A 17,641-nucleotide genomic window follows, 5' to 3' on the forward strand; every position below is an offset into this window, starting at 1 on the left:
GACGCCTGGGCGGCTCAGCTGTTGAGCATGTGCCTTTGGCTCAGGGCATGATCCTGGGGTCCTGGAATCGAATCCCATATCGGCCTCCCTGCATGGAGCCTGCTTCTCCCTCTGCCCATGTCTCTGCCTCTCTGTGTCTCTCATGAATAAATAAAATCTTTTTTAAAAAAAGAAAGGCAGACTAGAGGAAGCAAGAAACGGAGGGCCTGTCCCACCCCTCCTTCTCAGCACTTCCACCCCGACGAGGGGGAGAAAACGGGGGACCAAAAACTGCGTCTGGTTGTTTCTTTAATCGAATGCAGACTCATTCATAGAAAACAGAAATGCAACCATAGCATGGAGACAGACATTAAACGGAGTTCTGAAAAAAGATCCAGATCCCCCTCCTCCCCGTGGCCCCAGGGAGAGCTATAAAAACAAGTTGGGCAGAACAAAACACACACCCGTCCCCGAGCCGGAGCCCGACCTGAACTCCCCCATCTTGGCATCTGGACCGGACCAGGTAGGGTGATGGGGACCCAAGGGCCAGAGCGGCCAGGGGCCGAAGTCTCCTACGTATATACGTGTGTGTGATTAACACAGAACTTGGCCGAAGATGGACAGAAACACGGAAGCCAGCCCTGCGTCCTAGAGTGAGGCTGGTCCGGGGACAGTGGGGGCAGAGCGTGTCCCTTCCTGAGCCTCCTTCTAAGATAGGCACTGGGGCTCCCACAGCTGTGAGGAGGCAGGAGGAGCCGGGCGCCCTGGGGCCCCCTCCTTCGCCCCTGGACATTCTTGGACAGCGTCGATGGCACTGAGAGGCCCCCAGCTGGGGCTTGGCAGGGCCGAGGGCCGGAAAGAAAAGGAAAGGGGCGAATTGATCTTTCCCTCCAATCGTGGTGCCCACATCAGTCCGGGGGCTGACGGGATAGGAAGTTGACCTCTGAATTCAGCCCCTCAGATCAAGGCGACCCTCACATGCAGGCTGACCCTTTGACTACAGAGCCAGTACCAAGCACAGGTCAGAGGGAGGAGGCACCACTGCCTGAAGCCCCTCTTAGGCCTTAGCACCAAAAGCCTGGCCCCAGCCGGCCAGCCTCCACAATCCACCCGCATCTCATCCTGACTGGAATGGGCAGTGATGGCAGTCGCGTACAGCCCCAAAGAGCAGTGGGGCCCTGGTACAGGACGGAGAATCAGGCCCAACCAGGCCTGGACTGGAGCTCGGGAAGAAGAAAGGGCTTGGGGTGCAGGCTCCAGGGAGGGGAAGGACGGACAGAGTGCGAGGCAGTGAGATGGGCAGGGCAACACTTCGCTCCTTCGTCCTGCAGAGGGACAAATGGAGAGCCAACAGCAGGGCCCGTGAGAGGCCCTCAACACTGAGAAGCAGCAGCAATTGGCCAACATCTGGGGTGTGGGGGGAGCAGGCCTCCTCCCCAGCAGAGAGCAGCTGCAAGGCTCAAGGCCCCTGCCATGACTGTCCCAGGCCAGGCTTGGCCTAGACCTCGCTGTCCTGCTGCCACCCACCCTGGGCCGCAGGCTGGGGACTCACACCCCCAGAGCTATGGAGGCTCCAGGCAGGGTGGCAGGAGGCCTTGGGGCCCCATGAGTAAAGAAAGGGGCCTAGCTCCTGCTAGAACACGTAGATCTTGTCCCGCTGCACGGTGTCCAGGTCGTCGTCCAGTGTCAGCAACACCTGGGGAAGGACGTGGAGTCAGGCCCAGGCCGGCGGCCAACCTCGGCCTCCACCCCACCCCCTGCTTGGGCAGGACAGTCTCACGGACCAGGAATGACCCAAACATGGCAATGGAGGACAGGAAGTGCCAGATATCGTGGTCGTCAAAGAAGTCCAGGAGGATGCAGTCGCGGTTGTGTTCCCGTGACTCGGCGGGGGTTTTCTGGGGAGGAACAGAGAGCTGCCTGTGGATGCCGCCCACCCAGGCCCGGGGCCAGACCCGCCCTCGGCTCCCTCGGCCGCTGTGCTCCCGGCACCAGGCACGAGAGCACCCTCCTTCTGACTCATCCTCACCGTCCTCTCCCACATCTAAGAACTGGCTTTTGTTACAGATTTCCCCCAGAGGATGCTGGCTTCTGCCCTTTCCTTTCACTTTTACCCTCATGCCTTGGATTCTTCTGCCGTTCACACCAGCAGAGGGTTGAGATCACCTTGAGATGCCCCCTAACTTGGGTCCCTGTCTTGGACTCTGCCCCCTGCTCCAATCTGCTCCTCCAGGCTCACTCATTCTCCAAAGCATTACTAGCAGGTAACACCCCCCCCCCCACAACAGGAACCATGATGTGGGCCACATCCTAGGAAACTTGGGGTCCTCCGTGCTCACCCATGATCCCTACCCAACAAACACTCACCGGACACCACTATGTCTGGGGACCGTCTCTGCCACATGCTGAGGCCACTGATATGACAAGAACTATCCTGACCTCAGGGGTTCACAGTCTTCACCTGGCTCCCAGATTCATATATTTGTTGACCCCAAATCTGCCTCGATTAGTTCTGCCTTTGAGTCATTACTCCGGTTGCAGCATTGCTAGGCCACGGGGCCCTTTCTCATTGCCCAGGGCCTTTGAGACCATGAGCAAGGTCCACCTCCTCCAGGAAGCTTTCCTGGACCTCCTGTGTCCTCTGCCCTCATGTCCATGTCCCCTTCCTGTCTTGCCTATGCCCTTCACCTTGTGGATCATATTGCAAAGAGTAGTCTAGGAACTGATGGTCTCTCTCCTGAGCTAGATTAAAGTACTTCAAAGGCAGAGGACCATGCCAGGCTTGGTTCTCATCATAGAATTGAAACCTGATTCATGGCAGGTGCCTACAAGGCTGAGGGGAGAGCCTGGCACTTCTGGCTTCAAACCCCAGCTGTGCCACTGGCTGGCCATGTGACCTTGGGCAGGTCCCTTGGCCTCTGTGAACTTCAGCTGCCTCATATGTAAAATGGGGACTTCAGGAATATTAAGGGAGAAAGCAGCTGCGAAAGAGCATGGCTGGTACTCACAAATGATGTTTGTAAAGAGAAGTGGCCATTTGTTGGCTCACAACAAACTTGTGGGTGACTCCCTCACCCTCTCGGCAGGACTACTCACCTGCCAGGTGCTGAGTCCCTGGAAGAAGAAGAAGAGTGCGAAGCCCCACACCACGGAGGTGCAGACAATGCAGAGCAGGGGAATGAGCTTGATCCGTTCCCCGCTGCGGAGCTGGTGGGAGAGAAGAGAAGTCTGAGGGCTGGGCCCTGGCCCAGCCCGTCTCCCAGCCTGTCCTTCATGCCACTTCTCAGCATATGGGACGGATCCTTCAGGAAGCCTTCCTAGATTCACACCATCACCTGCCGGAGCTACACAGCCCACTCGTCCCACACCAGCAGCCTGGGGTCCTCACCCTTGATGCCTGCCCTGGCTAGGCCTCCATGTGCCCACAGCCCCGTGCTATCAACCTGCACTGGCCAGGGGGCTCTCCTTGTGCACGGCTCCTCTCACCCTGGACGGCAGGAGGGTCCCTGGGAAGTGCCCGGCCCTCGGAGGCCCCAGGCTGTGCAGACCTGGTGAGTCCCCCTCAACCCCTCTACACCGCATGGGGCTCTTCCCAACTGCAGCCTGCAGCGCTACCAGTGTCATGGGCTGTTCTCTGCATATGGAAGGGGCTCAGTGAATGAGTCTCTGGATACAGCTGGAGTACAGGCAAGAGACTTTAGCCTCTCCCCTCCTCGAACTGCATCAGCATGAGACGAACAAAAAAATTCCCACTGCCTCTCACTGCTACCCTGAAGCAGGTTGTGCCAATCTCCTCCCGCTGGCAGAGAAGGCTCAGCCATCCCTACTCACCTTCATAATGATGTAGAAGGCGAAGTAGAGAAGCAGGTTGCAGATGCCAATGGCCAACAAGTAGGAGGCGAAATCATTGGGGCGCATGATGAGCCCATAGGCAGCTCTGGCAAAGGAAAGAAGAGCTGGTGAAGCAGGGGAAGCCAAGGGCAAGGAAAGGGCTCTCCTTCACCCCATGTTATGCTACTAAGAAGTGAGGCTGGGTTCAGAGGCCCACAGAAATTCCAGAACCCCCGGTGCCAACATCTCTTTCCTCAGCCCCCATTTCTCACGCCTGAAGCTTAGAATGTGTCCGTGGCCCCCCAGGCAGCCAATGGCTGGCCAAGTCCCCCGCTGTCTGCCCAGCCAGGCTACCACAGACAATGGCCAGACTCACAGCGACCAGTTGATAATGTTGCCCATAACCAGCAGCACCATGCGGTCCTGGAGGGAAGCAGAGACACGGGGACTGAGAGAGGGGAAGAGAGACAGGGAGAAAAGTGGAAGGAGGCCCAGATCAGCCAGTCCCCGCCCTCCCCTGGGCTCTCAGCTATGTCCCCGCACCCCCCCACCAGCCAAGGGAAGAGAGCAGATGGCAGAGGGCTGGGGAGCTGGGCCAGTACCACGTAGAGGGGCCCGCTGCACTGCCGGATGCAGTCTGTGTAGAGCACGTGGAGGATGCGGCGGCAGATCCCGGAGTCTGCAAGAAGGAGAAGTGCTGATGGCCCTGGGATCCCTTCCCCCGTCCCCTGGCCCATGCCCGCAGAGGACTCCAGGCCTTCAGAGGGCACAGCTATGCCAACCCTCATCTCATTCCTCACTCGGTGATTCTCCCAGTGCCCCCAGCGAGAGAGCAGAACCCAGAGTCTGCTGTGAGTCCAGGTCCCCTGACTCCCTGGGGCCCAGCTGCACCCCCCACCTTCCCGCCCTGCCCTGGGCATGCCCTCACCCAGCTTCCAGCGGCCCATGTAATAGAGCTGTGTGCTGAGGAGCAGGGTGGCAATGATGTGAATGATCGAGAAGACTATCCAGAATGCTGTGTTTCCTTTGCCGAAGACCTGTCAGGGGCCAGAGTGGACAGGGCTGAGGAGGTGCTGAGAGGAGCTCCCACAGCCCGCCCTTTCTCCGAGAGGACCGCGGCTCTCCCAGGAGCCCAGAGACGGCACATCAGGGAACGAGCAGGGATCTCTCCTCTGGGGGGGCAGAGGGACTGCATGTGCACACACACGTGTGCACCTTTAATACTTTAACATGGGGCAGGCCCAAGGGGCCAGGGGCTCACCACGCCCAGCACGGAGAAGAAGATGACGATGGCCAAGCAGGCGTAGGCGCTGTAGGCGCTGGCGTTAATGTCTGGGTGCCGCTTCTGGTAGAGCTTCAGCATGCACAGCCCGGCAATCATGTACATGAACGACGTGTCTGGGTTGGGGGCATGAACGTGAGCTACAAATGCATCCACTGAACTTCAGCATGGAACTCCCTGCCCAGACAATCCAAGGGAGCCCCCAAGGCCTTCTCGTGGCCACGAGCGAGCCGTTGGTGGGCTGACACCAGAACTCCAGCCCCTGACCTGGAGTTCGAATGTCATCACACTGACATGTGACTGTGACACCACACTGCCACCCCACTGGCTGGCACCCAATCTGACCTCCCCTGACAACAAGGACAATGTAGCCTGAGCACCCTAAGGTCAGGGACCACATCTCAGTGATATTCGTTTTCTCAGTTTACACATGGCTTTCCATGGAAAACACTAAACGGATGAATGCAATAGCATCCAGCTGCATCCTTTCTAGAAACTAAGATGTGTATGCACACAGGAACCCCAACCCTGGCGTCTCCCACAGGGCTGAGTCCTGGGGGATCCCTGCAGGTGACATGGGGATGGTAGAGGACCTCAGACAGGTGCAGCCAGGGAAGGAGGCCCCACTCACCAAACTGGAAGTTGGTATAGTTGGGGCAGACATGATAGCAGGCACTAAGCAACCCCTCCATCATCAGGGCTGTGCCCATGGCATAGAACAGGCCAAAGTGTTTTGGGATCCCACATTCCTATTGGGGAGAAGGGAAGGGAAAGAGGAGGTGAGGTGGGAGGGAGGAAGGGACCCAAAGGACGGGCAGGAGGGGAGAGGTATGGAGCGGCTCATGGGCTGGGCAGGGCTGGGCACTCCGGCTAGAAGAGCCTGGCACCGAGGCATCGGTGGGCAGGTGCTCTCTCACCAGGGCGTAGAGGTCATTGCGCAGCAAGGCCCGGTTGTGGTTAATCTCTCGCTGCAGAATGATGAGCAGGAACAGCAGCCCCAGCAGGATGTACCCCAGATTGCTCAGGATGTTGTTGAAGGCGCTGGAAGGGGTGACACAGGGCGCATTGCCTTGGCCCTGCACTCTGGCCTCTTCTGCCCCCCCCACCCTGGGGCATTACTGGCAGAGCCCCTGCCCCAGCCCTAGCTCACCCCAAACCATCCCCACCTGAGGTTGCCCAGTGGGTGAGCACAGAGGAAGTTGTAGTAGCAGATGTCCTGATTCCCTGTGACGTTCACCACCTGCAGCAGGGCACAGGAGCACAGAGGGGCTGCTGATGCACCTGGCTCAGCCCAGAGCCTAGGTGAGAGGGAGCCAGGCTCCAGCCCTGCCACACCACCCAGTCCCAGCCAGCAGGACAGGAAAGTCCCACACAACGGGCACGTGTGTGCATCCGTATGCCAGGCCAGGCTTCTTTGCCACAGTCACTGGCCCCCTCACTAGGTGGAGTCAGAAATCATGAGGCATGACCGCGACAGAGGTTCTTGCCTCACAGCACAGAGGAAGGGGAAGGGAAACCAACACTTACAAAGTCCCATGGCTCTTGTTGCATGAACCCTGCAATGAGCCGGGGACGGTGTCGTCATTGCTACTGTGCTGCCCCATTTTTCAGGGAGCCTCAGTGACTTGCTGCAGGTCACCCAGCTGGTGAGGGTGAGTTAGGATCTGGACCCAGGACCTGTGACCTAAGACCTGTGCTCACTCCTGAGCCCCAGGCCGGGAAGCTCTGCACTTGGGGCCGCGGCCCAGATGGGCAAGGGCGCTCCGCAGGGGCCCCGGGAGAGCCAGCCCTGCCCCTCACCGTCTGGTAGGTGATCACCAGCTGCACCACCGGAAGCGCATAGAAGACAGCGATGGTGGCGATGTTCCTGAGGAGAGGAAGGACAGCGGTGAGGAGGTGGCACCCGAAACCTGCCACCGCCACCCCACCCCACCAGGGAGGAAGCCCGGCCCTCTCCGCCCACTCACCAGAAGTAGATCTGGTACTTTTTCCGAAGGACGCGTTTGTCCTTGCGGGCCAGGTCAGCCACGTAGAGGTATTGCTGGGGAGAAGCTGCAGTGAGCCCTGCTTTCCCGCTGCCCCCTGGGAGAAGCCCCTCCTGCCCAGGTTAGAGGAGGACAGCGAAGGCCCCCCACCCCTCCCGCAGGCCACAGTCCCGCACCGCAGGGCAGGTGGCTCCAGGTCAGCCCCTTGCTGCGGACCATCAGACTGGAAGGGCCGGGAATAGAGTTAGCTTCCTCTAGAATCTATCCTGCCCCAACTCAGCTCTGTCCCTTTGTTCTCCTACAATGTCACCCCACAGGGAGGTGTGTGGGGGCCCAAACACAGAATCTGCTTCCCATGGGAAACCCATGACTAGGGCCAGCCCCCATGGCATCAGACCTTGGTGCGAATGACATTCTTGTCCGAATCAATGTCAGTCAACGTGTCATAGTCGTCCTCCTCCACAGAGCTCATGGAGTCCAGGCGTGGCCGAGTGCCCACAGGGTCTAGGGAACGATCTGGGGTGGCGGGGAGGAAGAGTTAACCAAGAGGCACAGAACATAAGATCTGTCCCCACCCCCTGGGGCAATTGTCATAATTACTGGGCAGTGGGAAGAGGCAAATTGTGGGCTCAGAGCAGGAGCAGAGGCGGGCTCAGGCCCAGGGAAGAGGTATCGGATGCTCCTAAGTCCTTGAGGGGAACAAGGGTGGGTTCTGGGAAGAGGCCACCAAACAGGGACTGCTCCAGCCCTGCCCCCTCACTGAGTAGGACTTCCAGGCCAGGACGCTGAGCAGACCTGGGCCCCCGACACAAGCAACAAGGACTGAATTCGGCAGAAGTCATGCTGATTAGATGCCCGGCCGTGTGGGTTCTGAGAGGACACTGGCTTGGCCCCCAATGGGTGAAGACCCAGTGGGCTCTGGGGGGGCAGGCAAGGAGGACAGGCTGCCTCTAGGAAGAGCACCTGCTCCTGTTCTTCTCTTGTGCCTTCAGAAGCTTCCTCCTATGGCTTTGCCTGACTGAAGCCCCCAGAGGCCAGGATGTGACACCTGTGCCCATGAGCCCTACCCTGGCAGGCCAGGGAACATGGGTGCTGGCAAACATGACAGCCAACCAGAACATCTGGCCTGGGGGGAGTTGGGGTGCCAGCCCACCAGCATCAAAGCCAGTGCCTGCTTATCTCAAAAGACACAAGAGCGGGCAATTATTGGCATTAGATGGGAAAGCCATGCACAAAGCATCTCTCTGGCCCTGGAGCCTACCGGCTCCAGTCAACTGCCCTGGCAGGAGCTGATTGGCAGAGCAGCGCCCCCCCCTCCCCACATCTACCCATGGCAATGCACAGCTGCCGCATCTGGCCAAAGGGGAGGCGCCGCTTGAACTGGTCGTGCCCTTCAAAGGAAAGGGAAAGTTACCAGGAAGTGGGGCCAAGGAGGAAGGAAGAAAAAAGGAGAGGGGTAGGGAGGCAGCAGCCCCATTCCTGGCTCCAGCGTCTGGCAGAAGAGGCGAGTGCCCTTCACCACACTTCGCCTAGCCTGCTCCAGCCCTGCACCGCCTGGCTCTGCCCAGCCTGGCATACTCACCCTGGTAGCCGTAGGAGAGGTCCCCGGTGCCCGTGCTATCCACCAGGCCGTCCGTAGATCCCGAGCTGTTCTCTGTGGGGAACGGCGAGTGGTGAGGCAGGTGCGAGGGGACGGGGATGCTGGGGGGGGGGGGGGGCGGCGGGGGAGAGGCCCGCTGCCACTCGGCCACCCATCGAGGTGACCGGGTTGTGAGTGGGCAGGCACGGCCACCGGTGCTGACACGTACCAAAGGAGCCATAGTTATAGCCCTCGTAAGGGGAGCTGCCAGGGAAGGAGTCGGCGAGCACCCGGGGGTGACCTGCAATGAGAAATCAAGGTCCCATCAACTCTGGAAACAGGGTGTGGCCAAGCCAAGGAGAGGAAAGACACAGAAGGGCCATGGCAGCAGCAAAGAATAAGCACCTATCCTGACAAACACACTGCGCTCCCACCACCAGCCGTGCCCCAACCTCCCACGCGGGTCCCAAAGGAAACCCTCACTGTCCTTTGTCCTCTCCTCAGAAAGAGAAAGGTCAAGGAAGCGATGCATCTCAATTACCAGCGAGGACAGCGAGCTCCGGCCTGCCCAGGTCCCACCCCGACACCCCAGTGTGTCCCCTCCGTCCCCCATTCTGGATTCCAGCTCCTCTGCCCACAGCACCTGGAGCTTACCAAGGAGAGAGGCTGAGAGAGAAGGTCCCAAGCAGGAGGGAGGACAGAGAGAAGGAAGGTTGGAAGAAAAGGAGAGAGAAGGAAAGGTTAATAACGCCCCAGACTGTGAGCTCCTCACCCGAGGCAGACAGTGTAGCTAGCCCCAGAGAATGAATCAAGCGGCAGCCATTAAGATGGGCATATCAGGGTGGTCCGGGCACAATCCCAGCCCCATTTCCATCTGTAGAGTGTTCTTCCCAATCTGAACAACCAGAAGCCCCCAGCTGGCCTCTCCCCCTCCAGCCCCCAAGGGAACCATCCACCAAAGCACAAAGCATACTCTGCCCTCCCTGCCCACGCCCTCTGGAGGTACCGCTTTCTGGGCAGGCTCGGTCCATGGCCACCAGAAGCGTCTTCTTCCTCTGCCTGCAGGAACAGAATCCAGAGGCAAACCAGAGGGGCAGGAAGAGGGTCCTGCCTGGGGGGCTGGCCTGCCTTCCACCCTCTCCATCCCCTAATCCTGCCCTCCATCTGTGACCTAAGGCTCCTCCCAGGCTGGGGAGTAGTGTGGGGTTTCCTTGCTTGGGGAGAAGGTTGAGGGGAGGGGCTGGTTTCCAGAGGAGAGGCCCAGGGACCACCGACCTCCTATGCCCCACGATGGTGCAGAGCACTAGCCTGGGCTGGCTCAGATCCTGCCAGGCAGGCTCCCCTGCTCGCCCCACCCCAGAACAGGGGGAAGCCCAGCAGCCCCCCTTTACCTCCAGTTCTCCCAACAGGCCAGGAGGATAGTCAGCAGATAGAAGGAGAGAAATATGCCCAGGCAAAAGAGCATACCGCCAACATAGGCCTCAGCTGTGGGGAGGGAAGCAGGAGGATGAGCACATCAAATCCTGCCAGGGCTGCGCGTCACGGCACACAGGGGCCCAGCCTGAGCTCTCCCCTCTCCTCCCCTCAGATGCAGTAACCTCGTGGGGTGAACAACAGGCCATTCCCCCAGATATGCCAAACTCTGACGTGATTCCCGTCTTTGCTCATGTTGCTCCCTCTGCTAGAATTTTCTCCTCTGTTTCTTCCTTGAAAACTCCATCCTGCTTTCAAACACACTGTCCTTACAAGCACAGTTCAGGGGCTGTGTCCTCTAGGAAAGCTTCTCTGTCCTATGCTTCCAGTGATCTGTCCTTTGCCCACTGGAGCTCTCAGCACCCTGCACAGAGAGGCTCCTGTCCTTCAGGAGCTCTCTGAGGACTACAGCCAGAGCGTAGCACCTGGCATGAAGAAGGTGCTCGATAAATATTTGTTGAATAAAGAAACCATACAGGAGAGGCAAGCTTCTTTTTCTTCCTATCACAATCCCTTATTTTTTCCAGCTTATGTATTCCAGTTTACAAAGGGCTCCATCTAATCACTCAGCAAATATTTATCGAGTGTGACTAAGGGGCCTAACACTTTCCTGCTAATTTTGTGCTAAACCGCACAACTTGGTGAGACTACCAGGACAGACCCTACTGCCTGTTATTATAGGGACAGGGAAGCTGAGGCTTTCATCATAGAGACAGGGCAGTAGTGAGATTACACTGCTCATAAGGGGCGTAAAGAGAACCAGAACTCAGTACTTCAGAGTGTTGGTCACTGACTCTGCACCACCACATCACACTGGGACCCACCTCCTGGCCCTCCCATTGTGAACACTGCCAAGAGCACTCCCCCTTCCTCCCCCATCAGTGTGCCCAGTAGGCCTCCATCACTCTTCCCATTCAGAGAACACTCCCTCTCCTCCCCCAGGTCTGAGAGGAAGAGCCACTCAGCCACCCACACTCACACGTGACTGCCCGAGATACCACCACTGACAGGGTTTTCTGGCGATGCCCTTGATCAACCGGTTCATCTGGAAACAAAATGTCAAACAAGTGGCTGCCTAGAGCTTCGCTGAAGTTTGTGGGACCGGGCCTGGGAGAGTCTGGGGCCCAAGCCCTGCATCTCAGATCCACCCATCAGCCACACACAGGTTCTTCTACTTCCCAGGGAGTGGCCAAGCCCTCCCCACCACCCCTAGCCAGGCCCAGGGCACACGGTGTACCTTCTACAAAGGGGTAGAAAGGCAAGGAGCCCCCACAGGCCTGGTCTTCAGTCTTCACCACCACCACCACGTAAAAGCTGTTGCTGGGGAAGTCTTTGCGCTGCAGCATGATGACGGTGATGATGATGATGATAAAACCGTCATCATCAATCACCATCAAAATCAATCATCAAAATACACACATAATTTTACTTAGCCCTCACAAAGATTCCTATGAGATAAGTACTATCATTATCCCTACTGGGCCTTAGGGTTATACCGCCAGTAAGTGGTACAGCCAGAGCCCAAACCATGACTCCGCGCTACAGCCAGGTGAGCGAATGTGTGTAAGACCCACCATCAAGGAACCCATGGGTGCCCGATTACAGTCTGGGCATCAGCCAGTAGAAAGGCGGAGGGGCCTCGCTGCCTCCTGAGGTGCGAGACTGGATCTTGTGGGGGGATCACATGGCGCTACACTCCCTGCCCCCAGCATAGGTTTTAGCCTTTGCCACGGGCCACACAGCATCAGCCGGGGCCCTTTCCCCTCTCTCAGCTATCATTACGGTGAATGAAGTAGAACTGACAGCCAGAAAGGATATTCTGCTCTCTCCTACCCCTCCTGGTGATCGGGATGATGGTTGAACTGTCGCATATATCAGAGGGTCCCAACCCTCAGGGACTGGCAGGCCAAGACTTGGTCTTATCAGTAGGGTAGGAATGGGGCAGGGGTAAAGGGGCAAGGATTTGGAAAGCTCATCCCCTGGCCCATCTCCCACGGGGCCATGCGCATTTCCTACCTGCACAGTGATGGCGGCCTTCTTGGTCATAGTCTGATACATGCCGATGAAGGCTACGTTGTTGTCCAGATCATAGACAGGGCACTACAGAGGTGGGAGGGAGAGGCATATGGGCAGGACCCGGGCCCTGGGCCTCCTCTTGAGCAGCCCTGCTACCCTCAGTAGAGGACAAAAAGGGCAGGCAACCTACCAGGACATCCTGGATGGAGATGACTGAGCAGGGAAAGGCTTTGTTGGAGGTCACCTTGACAATCACCGAGTCCACTCCCTCCGGGAACTCATACTTGAAGTACTGAGGGCACAGGAGGGCAGGGAGAGTCCCATCTCATGAGGATGCTCTCTCTGTCCCTCTACAAGGGAACAGTGTGAATCCTCTCAGGTTTGGGCAGTGGACACTCTCTGGGAAGAAAGACCCTGACCCCAAGCAACCCTATTATATCGTCCCCTGCAACCTCACCTCGGCACCCAGGAGAGTGTCCAAGAGGCAAGGAGAAAAGGTGGCCACCAGACCCCATGCCTCTGCACTTGCCGTGCTGCTGGTCCCTTACCACCTTAGGGCCAGAGCTCCTATTTCCCAACAGTCTCTCCATGGCGAGGGTACAGCCAACCGGAGACTCCCAGCAGAGTCTGCCGACCACTCCTGTTCCCGTGTCCCCACTTGTCCTCCCAGAGGGCAGCTGACATGAGAGATCTTACCTGGGGCTGGGCTGCTGTGGTGTTGAAGCTAAACTGCTCCCCAGTCCTGGAGGGAGAAGAGCCCACCCCCACGGTCATTCCTGGAGCTTGGCAAGGAGGCCAGTCCCATGGTCCCCTTGCATCTCCCTTGCCGACCTGAGCACAAAGTCGTCCATGCGGCTGACCCGGAGCTGGTATGTGGTGTTGATTGGTGACAGGGTGGACACATCCACGTAGAAGTACTGGACCTCGGACTCATTCTTGGTGGGGGGCTGGCACAGCGTTCGCTCCACCTTTTGGTAGAGGTACTTGCGCTGATACCTACAGCCCAAAGCAGAAAGGGGACGTTAGCACTGCACCTGCCGGTAAGCCAGGCCAAGGGAGCAAGGCCCCAGTTCTTCTTCTCTGGTTTCCATTCTCCCCACTCCTACCCTGGCTGGGCTGACAAGCTCCAGGCTTGTCTGGCCTGGCTACTGAGCAGCCCCCTGGTTCAGGGAATGGGGGAGAGAAACGGAGGGGCTCCTGGGTGGTCTGAGGCCCCAAATGAGGCCCTGGGGGAGGCTCTGGGCATGGCCTGGCCTCGGCCTACCCCCCTCCCTGATCCCCATGTCCTACTCACAGCCCTCGCAGGATTAGGGGCACCTGGAAGGACACCACAGCTTCCTTCTGGCGGACCACAAACAGCAAAGGAGCCCCCTTCTGCTTGTTCAGGACATTCACGGACACACGCACACCTTCTGTCTGGAGAATAACGTGGAAACAACCCTCAGTCAAGCCTGTGGGGACTCTACTTCCACTGCCTGGGACACATGGCTCCAGAGACAGTGAGCGCTGCCCTTCATCGTGCCAACCCCGACCCCATCTGAGTCAGGCTGGGAAGCTAGCTGCACCCCTTCTTCCACCAGAGCAGGCCCAGTCTGCAGGAGGGATTTGCCCTGAGTTCCAGGAGGGGTCCCTGGACGAGGCCCCATCCTGGCTGGCAGGTAGGTATGTGCAGGACAACGGGACCCCCGCCAACTTGAAGGCCTCACTTCCCAACAGGAAACATAAGGGAGACCTCGGGCATCCCCAGGATGCCCCACACCTATCCACGTCCACAGGATATACACGCACAGGGCCACAGGAGACCAAGAAGGGTTCCTCAGTTTTCTTCCTTGTGAGCCAGGAAGCTCCCATTCAACAATTCCCATCCCCCAATCTGGGGACCAGAGCCAGGAGGGTTGTGGGGAAACAGAGATTGTTGAAAAGTACGAAAGCCAAGCTCTACCCTTCGATCTGACCAAGGGCTAGCTAGCGCTGCTGAAAAGTCGCTTCACACCGCTGAGCCCCAGCGTGCCCTCTGTACGATGCGCACCTTCTCACTCTTCACGCATGGAGCAAAGTATACAGAACGGTGGGAGCTTCAAGAGAGTCAACCCTGGTGATGCTTGTTATTGTGCTGCTGAGACCCCCACCCTAGGGCAGCACTTCCCAGAGGGGTAGAGACCGTAAGTCTCAGGTTGACCCCAGGGATGGGGAGAAGGAGGAAAGGGCTCTAAGCAGGAGGAAAGCACACTTCAGAGACAGGCTCTGAAGGCAGACCCTGGCCTGTCACGGGAGGCAAATCTCTGCCCGTTCTGAGAAATAATCAGGCTCCCAGGCTCAGCTGTCCCACGCCTTAGTAAATCCAATCCTGGAGAGCTCAAGGCAGCGGGGACAGTGCCGGGCGGCTTGAGTTCTCCAAATCTCAGCCCTGCCCGCGGTCTAGACTGTGGATCTAGCTACAACCACGTTTGACACATGCTGGGGGGGGAAATGAAAGAGAAAGTCAGGGTGAGGCAGATTCCCCAGAGGGAAACTTCCTCTCTCCTCCCATCCAGCTTGAAGTTGGGTCTTGTCTCCACCACGCTGGATGATGTGCAAGGCCGGGGAGGGCGGGAGCTGGGAGGTCTGCACCACCTCCCGGGGGGCCTCGGCCTTAACTCGGCCGGCAGAGCCTCCCGGCGGCCTGGCTCCTCTCGCGGTTGTCGGGGCCAAGCCCAGGGGCCGGCCTGCTCCGCCTGCACCCAGACCCGGGGCTGTCAGCGTCGGGGTGCCGGGGAGGGGGCGGGCGGAGAGGGGCCAACAGGAGCTCTGGCGGCGGCCGCGCGGGAGCTCCAGGAGCGCGGGGGGGGGGGCGGGGGCGGGGCGGCGCGGGGGGGGCGGGGCGGGGGCGGGGGCGGGGCGGGGGTCCCCGGGCCCCCCCCGGCCCCCCCGGGCCCCCGCCCTCACCCGGTTGCGTGTCACCGTGTGGTTGAAGGTGTAGATGTTGACCAGCTCGCTGTTGACCTCGTCCGCGTAGGTGCGCTCGAACTCGGCGTCCTTCTGCGAGACGTTCTTGGGCCCCAGGGCCCCCGGGCGGCCGCCGGCCGAGGCCACCAGGAGCGCCACGAAGGGCAGGGCCGGCGCGAACATGGCCCCGGCGAGGCGGCGGCGGGGGCGGCGGGCGGCGGGACAGCTCCGGGGCGGGCGGCGGCTGCGGCCGCAGCTTCCAGCATCTCACCAGGACCAGAACTTTAACCCCGGCCCGAGATTAGGACACGTCCCCTCCCCGGAGCCGCGGCGGCGCTCGCGGGGGCCCGGCGGGGAGGGGCGCGGGGGGCGGCGCGGCCGGGGCCGGGGGCCGGGGCCGGGGGCCGGGGACGCCGGGGGCGGGGGCCGGGGGCCGGGGCCGGGGGCCGGGGCGGGCGGGCCGGGCGGCGGCCGGTTGCCGGGAGGCGGGAGACGCCGGCGGCGGGGAGGGAGGGGCGCTCCGACCGGCCAGGGAGGCCCGGATGCCTGCGGGCTACCTCCCCTTTGCAGAGGCAGCTAAGACGCTCACTGCAAGCGAGTGACTTCCAGTATAAATTGCTGAAAACTTTTCTACAAAATATTTTGGCCTGCGTTTCAAGAAGTTGAAAGAGCTTTTTATTCTCTTTGACAGACCAATTCCACTTCGGTACTCTATCCCAAGGAAATAAATGCAGGTTAAAAGTGCGTAAGCAGTCACGCTCACGACTGCGATATGTGTAATAGAAAGCATAAGGGAAACAGCCTAAGCCTCCATAATGAGGGAGTGGCAAAGGTGCTATTACCATGAAGCCATCGGAAATGATGCTCAGGACTTTAAGGAAACATGTGAGCAGAGAATTCACAATATTACACTATATCAACGAAAACGTAGGCATGCGAAGAGAAGCGTTGAGAAATCTTTGAATTACGGATGATTTTTAATATGGCATGTACCATTTTCTTCTAATTTCAAAAGTATAGATAGGTACCAATAAGAAAAGAAAAAAAAACCCACTGGATTGTGGGTGGCTTCAGAATGTTTTCTAAATTTTATTTTATTTTATTTTTTTAATGTATGATAGTCACAGAGAGAGAGAAAGAGGCAGAGACACAGGCAGAGGGAGAAGCAGGCTCCATGCACCAGGAGCCCGATGCGGGATTCAATCCGGGGTCCCCAGGATCGCGCCCTGGGCCAAAGGCAGGCGCTAAACTGCTGCGCCACGCAGGGATCCCTAGAATGTTTTCATACCTTTTAAAAATTTATGAATTTTCTATGATGTTCATGGACTTCTTTTATAAGACAAATTCGAGATGTTTAAAGAAAAAAAATATATAACATGGCCACTTCTGAAATTGCCAGACACCAGATGAAGCCACTTGGGCCAGAGGCTTGTGAGAATTCTTTAGCTCACAAGATTCCAACAGCTCCAGCTCCTGTCCCTGCCTTATTCTCTGGGCTTTTTTCCAGTGAGGACTAATTTTACCTCATGGCCAATTATATTTATTCATTCCTGCAATAAATATTTAATGGGCACCTACTATGTGCAGGTACTGTTCTATTTATACTTGGCAAATGGTGTGTGCAAGAATTAGATCTGGCCCCTGCCCAAGCTTTTGTACTTGAGAATGATGATCAGAAGCAGGCTACAGGGTCTGGAAAACCCTAGAAAGTCAGACCAAAGGGAACCTTAGCAGACTCCTGGACTAAGCCCTCATTTTACAGACAGGTAGAGTGAAATCCACAAAGGGTCAGTCCAGAGGAGATTACCAGATTCCAGCATGGTCTAGACAAACCAAATTGCAGGACCCTCAGAGCAACAGGAAGAATTTTCATTATAAGCCCATGCAGTCAGCAGCCCAGTTTGGACAGCTAATGTAGGATTTCCACATTCCAAGTGAACTTCACTTTCTCTCTCATGGTCACCTCCTCCTCAACTTGCCAGTAAATCTGGAGCTCTAAGAAGTACTCCCACTCTGAGCTTGCGCTCCCCATTCAGCCTGATGTAATTTAACTGGTTTCAGGAACTTTCCTGGGTGCTGTGAGAACCACTAGTTTAGAGTCTCAGCTATAGGCTGGGACTGTACTGAATGGGCTCAGGTTGGGGGCATTCCAACTCTAACTCTTAGGCTTTGGGGCAAAACGTGCCCCCAGGCCTGTTTTAATGTGCATCTTCAGACAGACTCACAGTTGTTGAACTGGTCTCTGGAAGTGCAGCCTAGGAATCTGGGTTTTATAAGTACTCCAGAAGCTTGATATGCACAATTCATTTTGAGAACCACTGCTCTGGGGCAAGACAACTGGGACTGGGACTACTGGTATTTGTTTGTTCCCTTTCTCCTAGCGATATCTTAGGAGAAATCTATCTAAATAAACCCAGAAGAGATCCTTCCCTTTTGCAAAGTCTCATAGGTTTAACCTTTGAATCCTCAGCACCCTGCGTGTTCAAACAGGGTAGGAGGGCAATAGCCCCAGACTTTCTTGCGGTTCTCAGGTCGGCAGAAAACTTTCCTCAGCCCTTCTGCCCCACCCCC

General features: G+C 57.8%; 1 protein-coding gene across 4 annotated transcripts; it reads right to left on the reverse strand.

Moving 5' to 3' along the window:
* Positions 1–271: 271 nt before the first annotated feature.
* SIDT2 (SID1 transmembrane family member 2) lies at positions 272–15,474 on the reverse strand. 4 transcript variants are annotated; one of them, XM_041771945.1, is made up of 28 exons: positions 15,071–15,474; positions 13,440–13,561; positions 12,977–13,141; positions 12,842–12,887; positions 12,336–12,437; positions 12,146–12,229; positions 11,367–11,466; positions 11,109–11,174; positions 10,048–10,141; positions 9,663–9,715; positions 9,311–9,322; positions 8,886–8,957; positions 8,660–8,731; positions 8,406–8,468; positions 7,475–7,593; positions 7,060–7,133; positions 6,893–6,959; positions 6,259–6,332; positions 6,010–6,133; positions 5,724–5,841; positions 5,072–5,208; positions 4,739–4,847; positions 4,413–4,489; positions 4,187–4,233; positions 3,811–3,916; positions 3,076–3,186; positions 1,764–1,877; positions 272–1,675 (listed from the first exon to the last, which is right to left on the reverse strand). In XM_041771945.1, the coding sequence occupies exons 1-28, from the start codon at positions 15,251–15,253 to the stop codon at positions 1,613–1,615; spliced, it is 2,574 nt and encodes an 857-aa protein (XP_041627879.1). In that variant the 5' UTR covers positions 15,254–15,474; the 3' UTR covers positions 272–1,612. The 4 variants fall into 4 exon arrangements, with proteins under 4 accessions (XP_041627879.1, XP_041627880.1, XP_041627881.1 ...); XM_041771946.1 differs by lacking the exon at positions 9,311–9,322 and having other exon boundaries at positions 15,071–15,473; XM_041771947.1 differs by lacking the exon at positions 8,406–8,468 and having other exon boundaries at positions 15,071–15,472.
* Positions 15,475–17,641: the final 2,167 nt, after the last annotated feature.

Source organism: Vulpes lagopus, chromosome 10 (assembly GCF_018345385.1).
Source record: "Vulpes lagopus strain Blue_001 chromosome 10, ASM1834538v1, whole genome shotgun sequence".
NCBI lineage: Eukaryota > Metazoa > Chordata > Mammalia > Carnivora > Canidae > Vulpes > Vulpes lagopus.